General features: G+C 42.9%; 1 protein-coding gene across 1 annotated transcript in view; it reads right to left on the reverse strand.

Moving 5' to 3' along the window:
• Positions 1 to 4,982: 4,982 nt before the first annotated feature.
• The window catches only part of HID1 (HID1 domain containing), a 73,013-nt gene continuing 55,600 nt past the window's right edge, over positions 4,983 to 22,395 (reverse strand). The window contains exons 13-19 of the mRNA XM_069752147.1: positions 21,209 to 21,373; positions 19,513 to 19,740; positions 18,994 to 19,127; positions 9,699 to 9,770; positions 7,011 to 7,102; positions 6,527 to 6,685; positions 4,983 to 5,245 (exon numbers count right to left, since the gene is read on the reverse strand). Of these exons, the coding sequence (XP_069608248.1) occupies positions 5,182 to 5,245; positions 6,527 to 6,685; positions 7,011 to 7,102; positions 9,699 to 9,770; positions 18,994 to 19,127; positions 19,513 to 19,740; positions 21,209 to 21,373 (914 nt within the window). The 3' untranslated portion in view covers positions 4,983 to 5,181. The remainder of the gene's footprint in view (positions 5,246 to 6,526; positions 6,686 to 7,010; positions 7,103 to 9,698; positions 9,771 to 18,993; positions 19,128 to 19,512; positions 19,741 to 21,208; positions 21,374 to 22,395) is intronic.

Raw genomic sequence — 22,395 nt, forward strand, 5'->3', positions numbered from 1 at the left:
TATGTTGGTTTTGCAAGCCTGCGAGAAAACCACGCAGTACGGATGCCATACGGATTACATACGGAGGATGCCATGCGCAAAAAACGCTGACACACCCTGCCTACGGAGGAGCTACGGACCACTATTTTCGGGACATTTCAGCGTATTACGGCCGTAATATACGGACCGTATTTTCATACGCTGAGTGTGAAGCCGGCCTAAAGATGAAAATTACAAACACAGAGATGAAATAGATTTAGCAAAGTGAGGCCCGACTTACTGAACAGACTGAGGATACGAAAGGCAACTTTGCGGTCAGCACAAAAAACTACAAAAGACCACGCAGAGGGCGCAAAAAGACCCTCCGCACCGACTCACGGTGCGGAGGCGCTCCCTCTGCGTCCCAGAGCTTCCAGCAAGCAAGACAAAAATCAAAATAGCAAGCTGGACAGAAAAACAGCAAACAAAGAAAAACAAGCAGGAACTTAGCTTCTGCTGGGAAGACAGGTCACAAGAACGATCCAGGAGAGAACAAGACCAATACTGGAACATTGACAGGTGGCATGGAGCAATGATCTAAGTGGAGTTAAATAGAGCAGCCAGCTAACGAATTAACCTCGTCACCTGTGGAAGGAAACTCAGAAGCCGCAGCCCCGCTCACAACCACCAGAGGAAGCCCATGGACAGAACCAGCCAAAGTACCATTCATGACCACAGGAGGGAGCCTGACAACAGAATTCACAACAAAAAACCTTCTCTCCTCCAGACGCAAAGAATGCCCCCTTGTGACATCACCTTCCTTGGTATAAACAGATCCTCGGAGAGATATTTGTATTGTCCCCTTATATACTTATACAGGGTTATTAGAGCGCCCCTCAGTCGCCTTTTTTCCAGACTAAATAATCCTAATTTAGCTAATCTCTCTGGGTATTGTAGTTCCCCAGCCCCTTTATTAATTTTGATGCCCTCGCTCTAGTTCCATTATATCCTTCCTGAGCACCGGTGCCCAAAGCTGTACACAGTACTCAATGTGCGGTCTAACCAGGGGTTTGTACAGAGGCAGTATATTGCTCTCATCATGTGTATCCAGACCTCTTTTAATGCACCCCATGATCCTGTTTGCGCTGGCAGCCGCTGCCTGGCACTGGCTGCTCCAGGTAAGCTGATCATTAACTAGGATCCCAAAGTCCATCTCCATGTCAGATTTACCCAGTGGTTTCCCATTCAGTGTGTAATGGCGATATTGATTCCTTCTTCCCATGTGAATGACCTGCGTGCTCCAGGAAAACCATACCAGCAGCCACACATTATGGTGAAAGAGCACAACCTCAAAGCTGCTGACAACTTCACCTTCCTGGGCAGCACACTCTCCCACATAATGACCATAGACGCTGAGGTCAACAGCAAAATTGCCAAAGCTAGCTCCGCCTTTGAGAGACTGCATAAGAAGAACGTCTGGGAGCAAAGGGGTCTCAGCCTTACCACTAAGCTGAAGGTTTACCGTGCGGTGGGTCCTTACCACAATTCTCTATGCCAGCAAAACCTGGACTGTCTACAGCCAGCATGCCAAACAGCAAAATCACTTTCAGTTGAGCTGTCTCCACACACTTCTCCACATCAGGTGTCAAGACACTGTCCCCAACACAGCAATCATGGAACAATCTGAGCACTGCAACAATTACACTCTCCTGCTGAAACCTCAAACCAGGTGGGCTGGACACGTGATCAGGATGCAGATTGCCTAAACAACTGATGTACGGAGAACTGTGTCAGGGAAACTGAGCAGTTGGGGGGCAGATGAACCGTTACAAAGACTGCCTTAAAGAGTCTCTCAAAAACCTGGTAGTTGACACGAACGAATGGGAGAAGCTGGTCTTGGACCTTCAAGCTTGGCGTGGCAGGATCACCGCAGGAGCAAGTGCAACTGAAGATAGGAGAATCTTTGAGGCAAAAAGAAAGTGATTGGCCTCATCAGTCACCACCGGACCAACAGCCACTGATCCTCCCCTAAACCCTGAAGTCATGGTCATCTTCGACTACTAAAGATATACATCAGAACCAAAATTCTATCATTTGGTATCTGAACAAACCTGAGCTTTGTTAGAGAATATAATTGCTTTCAGTGTAAATAGGAAGATCTGTGCTCCCGTGGGAAGATTCATTAAGTAGACATCAGATAATGAAGTGGAGATGGATGCATGTATCTAAACTAGTTCTAATGCTTAATTCCATAAAAGCTGAACAATATTTCCTACACTATAATCCCACTGAAATGTTGTCAATATTTTCATATATTTCCAAAAGGAACGTAGTTCTAAATAAAGGTGCTTTAATTTAATTTGGAATGCAATTATTTATTAAAGCTGAAAGATATCTGTATCATTGGTATGCAAGTTCAGCCGTCAAAGTGTGCATGAAGAAGCATAAGAGTATATATGCACAGCACTTGTACAAACATGTCAGTATCAGGCACATATCAGGGTAATGGATTTATGGAGCAGTGAACATAGAGCTCTGCAACCTTTGACTTGTTTTTATGCAGACACTTAAAGACAAATTTAAATTATAGATCAATATATTAATATAATGTAATAGATTATATCTGATTTCACATACAGTAGTGCTATTCAACAAGGGGTGTAAAGAGCAAGTCCTCCTTGATCCTAGTGATGCATGACGTCATGTACAAGCAGCCATATTTGTTATGACAGTAGGTTCTATTTTTTTTTTTTTTTAAATAATAGCCTTAAATATTTAATTTTCCTGTTCGAGAAATATCAGATCAAAAGGTTTCATTTTCAAATTGATATTTCAAACATCACTGGCGGAGGTGAAAAGAGACAGCTTTTGGCTTAAATCTCTGGTTCTCTGAGCAATTCACTCTTTCTAGACTTTATATTCACCTTTCTACATGTGCTTAACTTTTTCCGTAGATTATTCTAAATTTTTTTAACGCATTTGATTAATTATCTTTTTATAGATTGGGAATTGCAGTCCATTTTATAGTCCAGAGCTGCATTAAAAAAAATTTTCAGGGTTCAGAGCTGAAATCTCCCAAGCAATCTTTGTAGAATCAGAGCTTTCTCTAGTGATTTACATTGTGGGAAGTGCAATTATTACATTGGAACTGTACAATAATCTGTTGGAGGAGGGAATTTATTTAACTATTTACACCAGCTTCTGGTGTCAAAAATGTTGAAAACTTTGGCACACTCCATATTTGCACTAAGATTTGTAACCTTACACTTTTCTCGCTCCTGTATAAATGGCAGAAGTGGGCAGAATTAGGCTGAGTAAATTACCATATGTAAACTTCCTCAAAGCCTAAAGGTACCTTCACACTGAACAACTTAACAACGATATCGCTAGCGATCCGTGACGTTGCAGCGTCCTAGATAGCGATATCGTTGAGTTTGACACGCGGCAGCGGTCTGGATCCTGCTGTGACATCGTTGGTCGGAGCAGAAAGGCCAGAACTTTATTTCGTCGCTGGATCTCCCGCAGACATCGCTGAATCGGCGTGTGTGATGCCGATCCAGCGATGTGTTCACTTGTAACCAGGGTAAACATCGGGTTACTAAGCGCAGGGCCGCGCTTAGTAACCCGATGTTTACCCTGGTTACCAGTGTAAATGTAAAAGAAAACAAACACTACATACTTACATTCCGGTGTCTGTTGCGTCCCCCGGCGTTCTGCTTCCCTGCACTGACTGAGCACCGGCTGGCCGTAAAGCACAGCGGTGAAGTCACCGCTCTGCTTTACGGCTGGCGCTTACACAGTGCAGGGAAGCAGAACGCCGGGGGACAGACACCCGAATGTAAGTATGTAGTGTTTGTTTTCCTTTACATTTACACTGGTAACCAGGGTAAACATCGGGTTACTAAGCGCGGCCTTGCGCTTAGTAACCCGATGTTTACCCTGGGACTTCGGCATCGTTGGTCGCTGGAGAGCTGTCTGTGTGACAGCTCTCCAGCGACCACACAGCGACGCTGCAGCGATCGGCATCGTTGTCTAGATCGCTGCAGCGTCGCTAAATGTGACGGTACCTTTAGCAGATTTTGGCCTCTGGCAGCAGACACTCAAAAATACACATTTATCAGGAACTCTTCGGCCTCTTAATATTTGGCGTAATTGACGCCAATGTTCTCTAATGAAATGCAAGTGTTACAACATGTTCCCCTATGTGGGCTGCTATACTATAGGAACACAGCTAAGAAACATGAGATGCGTCTGTCCATGTGAAAGTTGCGGATGTCCAATGTCAACCAGCAAAATTGTGAACGTAGCTGTAGACAGTGGGGTCAATTCATTAAGACAAGCGTTGCGCCAACCAGTCTTAATGAAGGGCTTACTGGTGTATGATACGCCAAGTTCATTAAGTGGCGTGTGCCGTGACTGAAATGCTACTCCAATTTTGTCAAGTTTGACTGGCGGGCTTAGCCTTGTCTCTGTGCCGGCTCCACTCAAGCTCCATCCATTTTAGCAGAGCAGCTTCAAACTGGCGCCAAAAGTTGCAGATTTATGCACAACCTCGTGTAATGCGAAATTTTGTAAATTTTTCAAAAGTGTTTTACATCAGTTTTCTGGTGAAAATACTTTGATAAATTGCTCCCTATATTCCAGGCTGTAACTCTGTACAAAAACTGTATGTAGAAAGTCACCAGACTGTAGAGCATGTGAATATATAAATTGAAACAATTGGTTAATAATGGACATCCTCTAAGGCTGACCATTATCTTGCCCAGGAAATATTCACATTCCAATGTGACCCGTTGTGTGTGACACGGATTTCTTAGCAGGAGGAATTGCCCTTTAACACAGGCTCAACATCCACCCATAGAGAGGACCGTGTGGGCAAACCATACAGATGTAGCGAGAACATAGTGTAAACCTGGCCCAGGTGACATGTGGCCCATAATGATGCCGGCATTAGACACCGGGGATCAATAATCGAGAGCAGCTGTAAAGTTCTCAACTACAAATCAATACGTAAAACAAAAATATAAAAGTAACAAACGTTTATCAGTAGTACACATGGTATGAGATGATATGCTGTCTTTCCATGAAGCAGATAGTGGTTTGGAATTAAGTAGTCGATAACTTGTGCAAACACTTGAGCGCCTAGGAGTGGGCATCCTATGACAAGACGTGATGATTTCATGTACGGCAGGTACTTCGTAGTTAATCTTTAAAGGTTAATGTCTAAACCCTCTGGATCTCAAACAACTTCACGTCAGTGTCATACCAGATAGGAGGATCCATGTTCCTGCAAAAGAGAACCAGAGTCGTTCAATGCAAGCATATTAACCCTTTCAGGATGAAGACCTTCAGATATCAGAACACCCACAGCAAAATTCCACATATTAAAATGATAAATATTCTAAAGGGCAACATCGCTTTTGCACTATACTTTACCCAAATAGTCTTTTATTGGCACCAAAATGACACCAGCATAATAATTATTTAATCATTCTAGTTTTATACAGGGAAAAAAAAAAAATAGTAAGAAATTCATACAAAATATTTAATTTCCTGTTTGTTATTTGACGTCATTTCCTAACCCAAAAAGTACAATATATTCCTCTAACTCCATCTCTTTAAAACAATATCAAATACATTATTGTATTATATAAAGTTATTGCACATGTATCTTGCTGAATGTCACCATCTTTAGCTTATGTATGGCATTTGTTATTGGGTGCAAACTAGAAAATATATAATATTTTCTAGTTTGCACCCAATAACAAATGCCATACACTGGGTAAGATGGTGACATTCAGCAAGATACCTGTGTAAAAACTTTTATAATTGATTCAGATTCAGCAAGGCAGTGCAGACAAAAAAAATCATTTGTGTGAATAGGAGGTCACATATTTTGCATGATCTGGACTCATTATTGAAAGGGTGACAGATGTACATATAACTTACGCACATGTCATAAAGAATGCCCCTGAAGATAACCCCAATGTAAGAGGATGCACTTTAATTTTGTTTTTTTTTCCATTTGTTTTTTTCCATTTTAAGGGTTTATTTTATTTTTCATTTTCTTTTTACATTTCATTTTTCATATGTATTTTCCTCTTTTCAACTATCAGGATTGAGGGAAGGTTCCGATACAGATCTTGGCCTCCTAACATTTATTTCTTGCCACAATGGGAAGCACCTGACGCCATGATGCAACACTGTACTATTAAAGTAAAGACTTACAAACGGGAGGATTAAGGAGTGCTCTGGTACTGCATAATTACTGGCCTAGCTTTAGGATCGGCACCCACTCAGGCAGTCGCATAACTGGAGTAGGTGGCCAGGAGAGCCCAAGATGTAGTCCTGGAAAATCCCTTTAAACCAATCATAAGCCAGTACATCATCTATGCCCCAAATAATGAGGTGTATGCCATTCACGTTAGAACACCACTAAACAGAAGTGCTAATATAGATGTAGAACCAAGCTCAGTCCGTTTTCACACATCTATTACTGAACATCACTTTAAAATGACGCTGCTATCTGCTTATCCGCATTTCTATTTCTTTAGTATGATAATCTCACCTCAAGTAGATGACACCCCACATGTATGTACGAAACCACATAGCGGTTCCAGCATTGGCCTGATATTTGCGAATCAGAATGGGGTGAGGCACAGGTAGTAACCCCACAAGTGTCCCATGCTGCAGAAACTTCAGAATTTCTGACTCGTCAGTTAGTCCCCTGCAAAACATGAGAGGGTCATACCACATTAATATCAAATCCAGAGCTAGAGGATGGATACAAGGGGGGGAAGAGAGAAGGAAAAATACTTTATGGGGAAAACCCACAAAGCTCAAAGCGTGCAGCTTCGCGTTCATTTATGCCAGAAAAAAAAGAAAAAGCAGAAATCTGTCAATGGCAGGGTGCACCCGTAGGTTACTTTTCAAATATGCAGAAAATAAATAAGATCAAGCTTGCACATTTCAACACCCTCCCCCATCACACTCCTAATAGCACCCTACACGTCCCTAGTCTGTCATCGCCACCAAGCGCTTTGACCTCTTACTTGTCAATGCAGATCTTCTCTACTTGTGGAACCAAGACCTGTAACAGCCTCATGATTGTCTGCAGGGGCAGCTTCACTTTCCAAGACAAAACCTGTGAATAGTAAATGTGGTACATTTTCATCGCACACATACCACAGACTTTCAGATTAAAAACCTAGTCAAAATTCAGTTTCATAAATAGTTATTTGGCGCTTACAGTGTTAATACTACTATTTCTCTTAGTCACTTATACATGCATAAAAATTAGTGTGTCCATTGTGAAATTAATTGAAGTTATGAACAGAAAAGGGAAAAAAAGTGATGACAAATACTATACTTTATAAGCACAGCAGATTACTCTAAAGGAACCATATAAAGAGTGGAGCAAGAGTATACTGTATATACCACTTTCATTTACCATGGTGCACTAAAGGCAATCTGTTACTAGATTTTTGCTATCCAACGAAGATCAGCATAATATAGTGAAAGAGACCCTGATTCCAGAAACGGATTGCTGCAGTTTTGATAAATCATGGTTATATTTGCAGTAGATTTAGCAATTCTCTGAACATTGAGCTCTGTATAACCCCATCCGCACCATTGATTGGCAGCTTTCTGTGTACACTGTGCATAGGCAGAATACTGCCAATCAGTGTTGTATGTGGAGGACTACATGGCAGCAGGTTTACTAGTCCTGCAGTGATGATCTCCTGCTGATAAAAAAACAGTGATTTTATCAAACTTACAGCAAGCAGCCCAGAAAGTGATACATCGCTGGAATCAGGGACTCTGTCTCTGCATTATGCTGCTCTCAGATTAGGTGAAAAAAATCTGGAGACAAATTCCTTTTGATCAATCAAGTTTTCAAATAAAATAAAGGAATGTTTGCGCTTTGTTTTTGTTTTTTTTCATTACATTTGGCCGGGAAAGCTCGTGGTGCATACAGTGAGCATACCCACAGGGTCTCTTACTGTATGGAATAACATAGTAGACTACCCTAAGCATGCAGAGGCCTAGAAGAAAAAAGGGTACGTGAAATCTACCCAATGAAAGGCAAAAAGGCCAGATAAGCAGCACCTAATCATCACAGATTGCACTGATGAGATTTGATTTCATATTTTCAAGTCTGTCAAAGGTAATACATTTGTTACACTTCCTCCTTGGCTATTTTGGGAGGCACTGAGCAAAGTCCAGCAGTAAAAAGCAGAGTTACATCTAAATGACTCTGCATGGTACCGTCAAGCACAATGTGCTGTTATTTATGACCGCAGCATTGTCATATACCTGTCTTCAGAAGTGATGTATAAAGGCTGAGACCTCAGCGTTCACTGTTATCATAGCTGGGAATACTCGCCGTACCAGCTCCTAGCTAACCTACAGCACACCGTCTTCATATTAGACAGGACAAGACAAGCGGTAGGTGCAACTTGAACCTCTGAAAACCACACTGTTACCAAAAAGGATGGGTTCAAAGTTCTCAGCCTCAGCTGAAGAGATGGCGGTTTGACCAATCCAGTGCCACCTATCCACAGCTCACCAATGGTCTTTTGTGACATGGTTGTAGCGGTGTCATCACATCAATCCATCATTGGACTCCGTGGTCTTATATTGTCTACCCTGACATCATCGCTGCTGCCATGTTAAAGATCAGTGGTGAGCTGCGTAGAGATGGCACTGGGGCGGCTTTTATTATTTTTAAGAAAAGCAAACATCTATGGCATCAAACAGACAATCCACTTAAGCTCCTTCAACCAAATGCAAAAAACTGCTTCCTTTTGCAGAGATTTCCAAATTTTTGCAGTTTTAGGATCCTAGAGGAGAGGGGCGTCAGTGTTTGGTGTATAGCGCTGTAACGTTTGTGTAAAGTGATGAATAAAAAAAAATATATATATATACAATTCTTGATATCTGCGTCTTTCACTAAAGGGAGATCACGGCCCTAAGATTCACAGTTCGCACGTGATACAAATCTGTATGCATGAGCTCCCTCTAGTGGCAGCCGCAGGTAAACCGTATTTTATCATTTAATTCAAGGACTGTATGAAGGGAGGCAGCAGAAACAATTCACATCTTGGCCCACTCTCACTACACAGACCCCCCAGTAGTGACAATGTATTACTGTATGCTCAGACATACATACAGCACAGTTTTTGTACAAACCTCAGAGAAGAGACCCGGTAATTGTAACTATTTCTTAGTGATGTCCACATTACTTCATTTTAATGACTTAAAGGAGTTGTCTCGCAAAACGTTTTGTTGAAAACTAAACAGATTGTGAACACTGTAATTATAAATAGCATGTGGTTTTATGAACAAGTGACATCTACAGCACTGCCCCCTAATACTCCACATTTAATGGTGGCCGCACATGCTCAGTAGCTGCCTTGCCCTGTCCCTTCCCTCCATGCTGCGTAGTGATCTGACAGTGATACGGCTGACACTGGATGGTAATGGAGGACATTTACCACACATGAAGTAGGTGAGCGGGGATAAGATTAGTAAGAGAGATAGAACATGCTGCCCACCCAAACAAAGAGAATAGACTAAAATTGCAAAGCAATAAATAGGTGTGAAAATCACAGTGATATTTTTCAATGATATGATTAAAGTAATGATGTGTGCATCTCCAGAGATTTTTGTTTTTCACTTTGTGGGATAACCCTTTCAATGCCCTTAACATTGTGTGCCTCCGCCCCATCTTGACTCACCCAGTCTGTAGATGGGTTCCAATGAGAAGAGGTGCTGGAGTGACGTCTGCTCTGCCGGCCTTGTGCAGCGTCCTATAGGATGGAATGAAATTACAGAGAAAGTCAGATATCGGAACCAAATACGCAACTATATATGCAAGAGTCTTTACTTTTCTTCACCCGGGGCAAAGACTCAGTGTGGTGACCCTTTCCATTCAGCAAGCTGAAACATTACTGTAACACTGGGTCACTAGAGCTTGAATTTCCCTTTTGGATCAATTGGGTTGCCGCTTCCATTTTTTTAGAATTATATTACTACTTATAGAATTGGGGTTCAGTTTCCTGAACTTTTGCAGCCTTATTAACAAATGTAACTTTGAAAATGCTGTTCTACAATCTTGCATGTAGAGGAGCTGCGGAGACACCATCACGTGTTTCTCAACGCAGGCAGTGAATAGCCAGGCCTTTCCCCGGGAAGGAACAACCACGGGAAGGGCAGCATCCAATAAAGGAAAACATCCAATAAAGGAAAACCACCTATGCCAAGCATGGCGTGTTTCTCAACGCAGTGATCCAGAACACTGCCCCCAAATATGCAAATGCATGTGGTGGTGGTGGTTTTCCTTTATTGGATGTTTTCCTTTATTGGATGGTGCCATTCCCTTGGTTGTTCCTTCCCGGGGAAAGGCCTGGCTATTCACTGCCTGCGTTGAGAAACACGTGATGGTGTCTCCGCAGCTCCTCTACATGCATTTGCATATTTGGGGGCAGTGTTTTGGATCACTGAGTTGAGAAACACGTGATGGTGTCTCCGCGGTGTTGGATGTTTTGGTCTCCACGAGGTCAATCATCCGTGCCTTTATAGACGTTCTACAATCTTGATTATGGGACCAAAAAGCGACCCTCCGCCATAGGACTGAAAACTAACTATACAATTCACATAAATTGTGACCCTGCCTGGTGCCCGCCATTTCCAGCTCCCTCCTCTGCTCAGATCAGTGCTCCGCAGCTCCTCATACCAAGATGGCCAACACAGTGCAAAGGTACGTCTCAATCATACCTCCACAGTCTTTCCGATCCCACAGCATAAAAAAAGCAGGTAAAGCATGGTTTAGATTTCCCAATTCACTTCCCCATACCATTGTGGCAGACATATTGAAATCAGGAAGAAAGGAATGACAAGGTGAGCAAGGGTGGCAAGCAGGAGGCAAGCAGACACCAGATAGGGTGGCTATATATGTGAAATATATCAGAAATCTTTCAGTCATAGGGTAGACGATAGCTTTATTAAATTTTATGGCAAAGGGAAAAATTAATTTAAACATTGAGGACATGCCATGCAAATATGTAATACTACAATGCACACTAATATATATATATATATATATATATATACATATATATACATATATATACATATATATACATATATATATATATATATATATATATATATATATATTTTTTTTTTTTTTTAATAAATTTATTATACACATACATACACACATACATACAGTGGGGCAAAAAAGTATTTAGTCAGTCAGCAATAGTGCAAGTTCCACCACTTAAAAAGATGAGAGGCGTCTGTAATTTACATCATAGGTAGACCTCAACTATGGGAGACAAACTGAGAAAAAAAAAAAATCCAGAAAATCACATTGTCTGTTTTTTTTATCATTTTATTTGCATATTATGGTGGAAAATAAGTATTTGGTCAGAAACAAAATTTCATCTCAATACTTTGTAATATGTCCTTTGTTGGCAATGACAGAGGTCAAACGTTTTCTGTAAGTCTTCACAAGGTTGCCACACACTGTTGTTGGTATGTTGGCCCATTCCTTCATGCAGATCTCCTCTAGAGCAGTGATGTTTTTGGCTTTTCGCTTGGCAACACGGACTTTCAACTCCCTCCAAAGGTTTTCTATAGGGTTGAGATCTGGAGCCTGGCAAGGCCACTCCAGGACCTTGAAATGCTTCTTAAGAAGCCACTCCTTTGTTGCCCTGGCGGTGTGCTTTGGATCATTGTCATGTTGAAAGACCCAGCCACGTTTCATCTTCAATGCCCTTGCTGATGGAAGGAGGTTTGCACTCAAAATCTCACGATACATGGCCCCATTCATTCTTTCATGTACCCAGATCAGTCGTCCTGGCCCCTTTGCAGAGAAACAGCCCCAAAACATGATGTTTCCACCACCATGCTTTACAGTAGGTATGGTGTTTGATGGATGCAACTCAGTATTCTTTTTCCTCCAAACACGACAAGTTGTGTTTCTACCAAACAGTTCCAGTTTGGTTTCATCAGACCATAGGACATTCTCCCAAAACTCCTCTGGATCATCCAAATGCTCTCTAGCAAACTTCAGATGGGCCCGGACATGTACTGGCTTAAGCAGTGGGACACGTCTGGCACTGCAGGATCTGAGTCCATGGTGGCGTAGTGTGTTACTTATGGTAGGCCTTGTTACATTGGTCCCAGCTCTCTGCAGTTCATTCACCAAGTCCCCCCGCGTGGTTCTGGGATTTTTGCTCACCGTTCTTGTGATCATTCTGACCCCACGGGGTGGGATTTTGCGTGGAGCCCCAGATCGAGGGAGATTATCAGTGGTCTTGTATGTCTTCCATTTTCTAATTATTGCTCCCACTGTTGATTTCTTCACTCCAAGCTGGTTGGCTATTGCAGATTCAGTCTTCCCAGCCTGGTGCAGGGCTACAATTTTGTTTCTGGTGTCCTTTGACAGCTCTTTGGTCTTCACCATAGTGGAGTTTGGAGTCAGACTGTTTGAGGGTGTGCACAGGTGTCTTTTTATACTGATAAGTTTAAACAGGTGTCATTACTACAGGTAGTGAGTGGAGGAAAGAGGAGACTCTTAAAGAAGAAGTTACAGGTCTGTGAGAGCCAGAAATCTTGATTGTTTGTTTCTGACCAAATACTTATTTTCCACCATAATATGCAAATAAATTGTTAAAAAAAACAGACTGTGATTTTCTGGATTTTTTTTTCTCAGTTTGTCTCCCATAGTTGAGGTCTACCTATGATGTAAATTACAGACGCCTCTCATCTTTTTAAGTGGTGGAACTTGCACTATTGCTGACTGACTAAATACTTTTTTGCCCCACTGTACATACACACACACATACACTGCCGTTCAAAAGTTTAGGGTCACTTAGAAATTTCCTTATTTTTCAAAGAAAAGCACAGTTTTTTCCAATGAAGCTAACATTAAATGATTCAGAAATACACTCTATACATTGTTGATGAGGTAAATGACTATTCTAGCTGCAAACGTCTGGTTTGTAATGCAATATCTTCATAGACGTATATAGGCCCATTTCCAACAACCATCACTCCAGTTTTCTTATGGTACTTTGTGTTTGCTAACTGTGTAAGAAGGCGAATGGATGGTTAGAATACCCTTGAAAACCCTTGTACAAGTATGTTAGTACAGCTGAAAAAAGTTTGGCTGATTAAGGAACCTATAAACCTGACCTTCCTTTGAGCTAGTTGAGAATCTGGAGCATTACATTTGTTGGTTCCATTAAACTCTCAAAATGGCCAGAAAAAAAAAAAAAAGAGTTTTCAGGTGAAACTCGACAGTCTATTCTTGTTCTTAGAAATGAAGGCTATTCCATGCAACAAATTGCCAAGAAACGGAAAATTTCCTACAATGGTGTGTACTACTCCCTTCAGAGGAGAGCACAAACAGGCTCTCACCAGAGTAGAAAGAAGTGGGAGGCCCCGCTGCACACTGAGCAACAAGACAAGTACATTAGAGTCTGTAGTTTGAGAAATCGACGCCTCACAGGTCCTCAACTGCCAGCTTCATTAAATAGTACACACAAAGCGCCAGTGTCACCGTCTACAGTGAAGAGGTGACTCCGGGATGCTGGCCTTCAGGGCTGAGTGGCAAAGAAAAAGCCATATCTGAGACTGGCTAATAAAAGAAAAAGCTTAATATGGGCAAAAGAACACAGACACTGGACAGAGGAAGATTGGAAAAAAGTGTTAGGGTATGTGCAGACGTAGAATGATCCTCTGTGGATTTTTCCGCAGCGGATTTGATAAATCCGCAGGGCAAAAACTGCGTGTTTTTCCTGCGGATTTGCTGCGGTTTTTGTGTGGATTCCACTGCGGTTTTACACCTGCTTTTTTCTATTATGGAGCAGGTGTAAAACCGCTGCGGATTCCGCTCAAAGAATTGACATGCTGTGGAATGTAAACCGCTGTGTTTCCCCGTGTTTTTTCTGCAGCATGTGCACTGCGGATTGCGTTTCCCATAGGTTTAGATTGTAATGTAAACGCATGTGAAACCGCTGCGGACCCGCAGCTGCGGAAACGCTGCGAATCCGCAGCAAAATCCGCAGCGTGTGCACATAGCTTTATGGACAGACGAATCCAAGTTTGAGGTGTTTGGATCACACAGAAAAACATTTGTGAGACGCAAAACAACTGAAAAGATCCTGGAAGAGTGCCTGACGCCATCTGTCAAGCATGGTGGAGGTAATGTGATGGTCTGGGGAGGCTTTGGTGCTGGTAAAGTTGGAGATTTGTTCAAGGTAAAAGGGATATTGGATAATGAAGGCTATCACTCCATTTTGCAACACCATGCCATACCCTGTGGACAGCGCTTAATTGGAGCCAATTTCATCCTACAACAGAACAATGACTCAAAGTACACCTCCAAATTATGCAAGAACTATTTAGGGAAGAAGCAGGCAGCTGGTGTTCTATCTGTAATGGAGTGGCCAGCGCAGTCACCAGATCTAAACCCCATTCAGTTGTTGTGGGAGCAGCATGACCGTATGGTACACAAAAAGTGCCCATCAAGCCAAACCAACTTGTGGGAGGGGCTTCTGGAAGCATGGTGAAATTTGTCCATATTACCTCAGCAAATTAACTGCTAGAATGCCAAAGGTCTGCAATGCTGTAATTGCTGCAAAGGGAGCAGTCTTTGACAAAAGCAACGTTTGAAGGAGAAAATTATTATTTCAAATAAAAATCTTTTTTTCGAACCTTGTCAATGTCTGGACTAGATTTTCAATTCATTTGACAACTCATTTGATTAATAACAGTATGAATTTTCATGGAAAACACAAACTTGTCTGGGTGAAACCCTAAGCTTTTGAATTGTAGTGTATATTTATTTTGTGACAGGATCACTGGCGCTGTATGTGAGGGGAAATACACTGCTCAAAAAAATAAAGGGAACACTAAAATCCCACATTCTAGATATCACTGAATGAAATATTCCAGTTGTAAATCTTTATTCATTACAAAGAGGAATGTGTTGAGAACAATAAAACCTAAAAATTATCAACGTAAATCACAACTAATATCCCACGGAGGTCTGGAGTTGGAATGATGCTCAAAATCAAAGTGAAAAACAAAGTTACAGGCTGATCCAAATTCAGTGGAAATGCCTCCAGACAAGAAAATGATGCTCAGTAGTGTGTGTGGCCTCTACGTGCCTGTATGTCCTCCCTACAATGCCTGGGCATGCTCCTGATGAGGTGGCGGATGGCCTCCTGAGGGATCTCCTCCCAGACCTAGACTAAAGCATCCGCCAATTCCTGGACAGCCTGTGGTGCAATGTGACATTGGTGGATGGTGCGAGACATGATGTCCTACATGTGTTCAATCAGATTCAGTCTGGGGAATAGGCAGGCCAGTCCACAGCTTCAATGCCTTCATCTTGCAGGAACTGCTGACACGCTCCAGCCACATGAGGTCTGGCATTGTCCTGCATTAGGAGGAACCCAGGGCCAACCGCACCAGCATATGGTCACACAAGGGGTCTGAGGATCTCATCTCGGTACCTAATGGCAGTAAGGCTACCTCTGGCGAGCACATGGAGGGGTGTGCGGCCCTCCAAAGAAATGCCATCCCACACCATTACTGACCCACTGCCAAAACGGTCATGCTGAAGGATTTTGCAGGCCGCAGATCACCCTCCACAGCAACTCCAGACTCTGTCCGTCTGTCACATCTGCTCAATGTGAACCTGCTTTCATCTGTGAAGAGCACAGGGGGCCAGTGGCGAATTTGCCAATCCTGGTGTTCTGTGACAAATGCCAAGCGTCCTGCATGATGTTGGGCTGTGAGCACAACCCCCATCTGTGGACGTTGGGCACTCCGACCATCCTCACAAAGTCAGCCTCCAGCCTCTGGACACTATGCTGACAGACACAGCAAACCTTCTTGCCACAGCTCGCATTGATGTGCCATCCTGGATGAGCTGCACTACCTCAGCCACTTGTGTGGGTTGTAGAGTCCGTCTCATGCTACCACGAGTGTGAAAGCACAACCAACATTAAAAAGTGACCAAAACATCAGCCAGAAAGCATTGGTACTGAGATGTGGTCTGTGGTCCCCACCTGCAGAACCACGCCTTTATTGAGTGTGTCTTGATAATTGCCAATAATTTCCATCTGTTGTTTATTTAATTTGCACAACAGCATGTGAAATTGATTGTCAAACAGTGCTGCTTCCTAAGTGGACAGTTTGATTTCGCAGAAGTTTGACTTACTTGGAGTTATATTCTGTTGTTTAAGTGTTCCCTTTATTTTTTTGAGCAGTGTATGTGCCACGAAAATAGCTTTCTTAAGTGATCTGAAACCCGTAAGTTTCTCTCCAGCATGCTATGTGCTGAAGGGGTTAACCAGACATGATAAGGGACTGGGTTTTTGTGAGTAGGTAAAGAGATGGGTGAGATGCCTAAGCACCATATCTACACCTCAAAGGTGTGGCTAGGGAGTTAAATGTGCAGCCAGTTTTTTATCTTCTCTATATTGGGTGTTGGGAGAGTAAAGTCTCAAAGTCCTCAGCTCCCCCTGGAGCTACCTTTGGAGTGTTCCCTGCGGATGAATCTCACAGGAAAAAGGACTCTATTGGACTTTATGTTATTGCTTTGTCATTAGGCCAGAATTGCAAAAGCAGCCGAGTGAGTCAACCCCTCACAGAGTATCTATAATATAACGCTGGGAGCGTCACTCTGTCCGAAGCCTTTATAGACTTCGCAAGCGCAGTCTGGACTCCACAGAGTGACGCTTCCAGGAGATCGTGGTATGCGTAAGCACTGAACGCACACCGCGAGCTCCAACGGATAGCAGGGACGCGGCAGGAGGGTGAGTATGAGCTATATTCACCTGTCCCGTTCCAGCGCTACCCGCAGCTCCATCTTCCGGGTCCTCTGCCTGTGACGTTCACAGTTCAGAGGGCGCGATGGCGCGCTTAATGCGCGCCGCCCTCTGACTGAACAGTCACACCCAGAGGATCCGGAACACAGAGCGGCGGGCAGTGCTGGATCACGGCCAGGTGAATATAGCAAGTGCCGGGGGCCTGAACTAGCGGCGACTCCGGCACCTGACCCCCACAACGCGCTGGTGTCCCCGCCTGCTCAGGTCCCCCAGCACTCGGCGCCCAGCGACGATAGGCGAGTATGGTATTTTTTATATATATATATATATATATATATATATATATATATATATATATATATATATATATATATATATATATATATATATATATATATATATATATATATATATATATATATATATATATATATATATATGTATATATATATATATGTATATATATATGTGTGTGTGTGTGTGTGTGTGTGTGTGTGTGTGTATGTGTGTATATATATATATATATATATATATATATATATATATATATATATATATATATATATATATATATATATATATATATATATATATATAGCAGCAGCAGCATACGGGGTATATACTATGGAGCATCTTATGGGGCCATAAACCTTTATGGAGCAGTGTACGGGGGCATATACTATGGAGCATCTTATGGGGGCCATAAACCTTTATGGAGCAGTGTACGGGGCATATACTATGGAGCATCTTATGGGGGCCATAAACCTTTATGGAGCAGCGTATGGGGCATATGGATGGGAGCAGCAAATTACAGAACGATGGCGCAGGATGGGAGGAGCACATGACAGAACGGGGGTGCAGGATGGCAGCAGCACATGACAGAACGGGGGGCGCAGGATGGGAGCAGCACATGACAGAACGGGGGCGCAGGATGGCAGCAGCATATGACAGAACGGGGGCGCAGGATGGCAGCAGCACATGACAGAACGGGGGGCGCAGGATGGGAGCAGCACATGACAGGATGGGGGCGCAGGATGGGAGCAGCAAATGACAGAATGGAGGCGCAGGATGGGTGCCACACATGTCAGAATGGAGGCGCAGGATGGGTGCAGCACATGACAGAATGGGGGCACAGGATGGGTGCAGCACATGTCAGAATGGGGGCGCAGGATGAGAGTAGCACATGTCAGAATGGGGGCGCAGGATGGGAGCAGCCCATGTCAGAATGGAGGCGCAGGATGGGTGCCACACATGTCAGAATGGAGGCGCAGGATGGGTGCCACACATGACAGAATGGGGGCGGAGGATGGGTGCAGCACATGTCAGAATGGGGGCGCAGGATGGGAGCAGCACATGTCAGAATGGGGGCGCAGGATGGGAGCAGCACATGTCAGAATGGGGACGCAGGATGGAGCAGCACATGACAGGATGGGGACGCAGGATGGAGCAGCTCATGAAAGGATAGGGGCGCAGGATGGAGCAGCACATGACAGGATAGGGGCGCAGGATGGATCAGCTCATGACAGGATGGGGACGCAAGATGGAGCAGCACATGACAGAATGGGGACGCAGGATGGAGCAGCACATACCAGGATAAAGACCATATACCAGTATAAATGCTCGCCACCTGGATGTAGAACGGGTTCAATAGCTAGTATAGATATATCAGCGCAAAGTAATAATAAACACAGTCCTTCTGGCAAAGCAGGAAAGCAAACAAAATGGTATACAGTCTATAAATAGCTGTGGGGATCCGCCTGCTTTGGAATACCAAAAACACACGGTTCACTTTACTATAAACACAAGCACCACTAGGAGTTAGCCTCTCCAGGCACACTGAACACTTAATGACTCAGAAGGCGGACTATTTACCTTCTAAACACCACCCTGGGGAGGAGATATGGTGCACAGCAGTCCCAGAGTTCTCCAGCTGTACATTTAAAAACCTAGCCCTTAAATGGCAGATTAACCTCTCTCAGCACTTCGTGTGCTGGAGCAAACTTTCAGGTTTCAAGTCACTGAAGCTTATCTCCCCTCCAATACTTTGCCAGTGACTGTGTATATAAGTATTGAACACATCACCAATATGTAAACACAACAGTGCCTGCTGAATAGTTCACACAAATGTAAAACTTGCATCAAAGAATGTAGAAAAATAAGGAGACATGTTAAATCCACACACCCCACTCTGAGACTCGGTGTCGCTCAATGGGCGAGGCGCGTTGCGCTCTCCGGGGGATGAAGGCACTTCAGGATCAACAGCTCGTAGAGTCCCATCTTCTGACACTTGGGATTTCTCAGTCAGCTTCTCTATACCTGTTAGGGTGAATTAATCAATTCATTTTAACTGACACTTTATAGTACAAGATCAAACATAAAATAGTTATCCTATCAGTACAACTGCTTAGACTGTAGCAGCCCCATCGACTAATTGACTGCGCTGGTCTGATTTTACTAACCCACGTGATTGCTTGTAATGACTGTGGGAGCTCAGTGCCATAACACATCATTGGACAACTTTGTAAATACATGGGAGAGTTCACAATAGTGAAGGATTCCCTTCATATTTAAATGTATTTATGCCCTACAGGGCATTGAGAAAGTGGCTGTCCAACTGGGGGACACACAGGATCAACGAACAGGGACATGACGGGAGACCTAAAAATCATCCTATACATAAGTAACCACAACGCCAACATACCAGGTGTGGCTATCAGGCTGGTCTTTAGGGTGCCAGGTTCTGCTGGGGCAGCAGGGCGGGAGCCTTCCATGGATACTCCATCTTGAGAGTTGGTGCGCGATAGGGGTTCAGCAGTTTTCTTTTTCCTCTGAAGTGCACGTTGGATGGATGGAGTGTCTGATGGGAGATTTGCCAACTGGTGAAATACATTGCGCTTCCGAATGATGGCATAAACTAGGCTAGAGTTACCTGGAAAGTGACAAGAAGAACAAGAGTTTAAGATAAGTAAATAAAATATAAAAGAGAAATAAATGCAGACGAACAGTACACAAATGGGAAACTGTTTCATGAGGACTCCAGACCCTAGTTTCTAGCAAATAGTGAGGATACAGCTTAACCCCTTTCTACCATCGGACGGAATAGTACGCAGTATCCCCCCGCTTTGATGTGGGCTCCGGTGGTGAGCCCACATCAAAGCCGGGACATGTCAGCTGTTTTAAACAGCTGGCATGTGCCAGCAATATGCGCGGGTGGAATCGCGATCCACCCACGCCTATTAACTAGTTAAATGCCGCTGTCAAATTGACAGCGGCATTTAACAAACACTTCCGGCCATCCGGCCTTAAATGCACACACCAGTGACCCTCGTCACATGATCAGGGGTCATCTGTACATCGGCATGACAACCTGAGGTCTCAAGACATCTATGGTTGTTGATGCCGAATTGCTGTGAGTGCCACCCTGATCTGATCTGATGATCGCTCCTATGTAGCAGAGCCGATCAGGCTATGCCAGCTTCTAGTCTCCCATGGAGGCTATTGCAGCATGCCAAAAGTAAAAAAAAAAAAAAAAAGTTTTTTAAAAATATGAAAAAAAAAAAAAAAAAAAAAAAAGTTCAAATCACCCCCCTTTTGCCCCAATCAAAATAAAACAAACAATGAAAAAAAAAAATCAAAGCTACACATATTTGGCATCGCCGCATTCAGAATCACCCGATCTATCAATAAAAAACAGAATTAACCTGATCGCTAAACAGCATAGCGATATAGTCAAAACGCCAGAATTATGTTTTTTGGTTGCTGCGACATTGCATTAAAATGCAATAACGGGCGATCAAAAGAACATATCTGCACCAAAATGGTATCATTAAAAACGGCAGCTCAGCACGCAAAAAATAAGCACTCACCCAACTCGAGATCACAAAAAATGGAGACGCTATGGGTATAGGAAAATTGCGCAATTTTTTTTTTTTAGCAGTTTGAAATTTTTTTTTCACCACTTAGATAAAAAAAAGAATCTAGACATGTTTGGTGTCCATAAACTGGAAATGAGCAGGAGAATCATAATGGCAGGTCAGTGTTAGCATTTAGTGAAACTACCAAAAAAGCCAAACAAAAAACAAGTGTGCGATTGCACGTTTTTTGCAATTTCACTGCACTTGGAATTTTTTTCCGTTTCCTAGTACACGACATGGTAAAACCAATGGTGTCGTTCAAAAGCACAACTCATCTTGCAAAAAATAAGCCCTCACATGGCCATATTGACGGAAAAATAAAAAAAGTTATGGCTCTGGAAAGGAGGGGAGTGAAAAACGAAAACGCAAAATCGAAAAAAGCTCCAGGGGGGTTAAGGGGTTAAAGAGACTACAATATTGTCTTTTCACATGAAACCTCATGAAAAATGGTACAAATACAGATATATAATAAGTGAAACTCACCATCAAATTGATACTGGATAATATTATTGAAAACTTCAAGCAGGAAGAAAACAAGATGATGATTCTGTGGGGAGGAGAAGAGGAACCAAGGACTGGAGAAAGCTTCCAGCAGATGGAGCAGCTTGTTGGATGCTACCATGGAAAGGGATTTTAAGTATGGGGACACTGTGCAATGAAAAAGAGCAAGGATAAATACAACCTTACAAAGGTGAGCATGGCAAACAGATGAAAGAATAACTTCTGTAGACGCGAGTCCTTTACGTATCATACAAAGTAAGAGGGTTCGCTGAACTCTTTTGGGCAAGCCAGTGTGTCTAGTGGCAGCCATATAGAACAGAACAAATGTAGGCGCAGGGTTGGACTGGCCCACAGGAGAACAGGAGAATCCTCCGGTGGGCCATCACCTTCTTAAATGAACAGTACTTGGCACTATATACTTAAATCACTATATACAGGCAAAGGCATTATCTTATTTATTTAACAATCAACCCAGTTTATTGCTATAGAATTTTGTGAATGAGGAAAAAGTCATATTTGCAAGTAGCTGCGGACTGCTTCTGTAAGGTGTTGGTCTACTGTGGTTTACAGAACTAGGCTTCGGCGACCTCTATTCTCTCAACAGATGGAGGTCCCAATTATAGAACCTTACCCATCACACAAACATGGTTATAGCTACCAGGAGTGTCAAGACCATCTAAAAAATACAACTGGGTTATCTGGACGTATAAACTTTTAAAAGATTTTTACATGAAAACATATAAAAAGTAATAAACTCATCAGATATGATTTTAGGGCTATATTCTTGAGTGTATCAACCTAGATTGTACTAGTATTATACATATGGATGGCTCACAGATTATTACAGCAAAGAGTCTGTTCCAGTTGCCACGTAGTGGACAAAAAAGGACACGCACCTCGATGTAAAGCGCATTGGTGTCCACAACAGGAAAATATTCCACAATTATGTGGATTTTCCCTAACTAGAACTGTCAGTTGTGTTTTGGGTCCCTTAGAATGATATATTAATGTGCAAAAAGCTGTGTCTAGAAAACAAAGAAATGTATGCATTTCATAGTTTTTCCAGGGGTTTTGAGTCCTCTATATGCTTGCTCCTGCCTCCATATAGTTGCAGAATGCATTTACATTCCCTTATTTTGGTGGCCAGAATTTTTTGTTGGCTGATTTAT

The sequence above is a fragment of the Ranitomeya imitator genome, chromosome 2 (assembly GCF_032444005.1).
Source record: "Ranitomeya imitator isolate aRanImi1 chromosome 2, aRanImi1.pri, whole genome shotgun sequence".
In the NCBI taxonomy this organism is placed as follows: domain Eukaryota; kingdom Metazoa; phylum Chordata; class Amphibia; order Anura; family Dendrobatidae; genus Ranitomeya; species Ranitomeya imitator.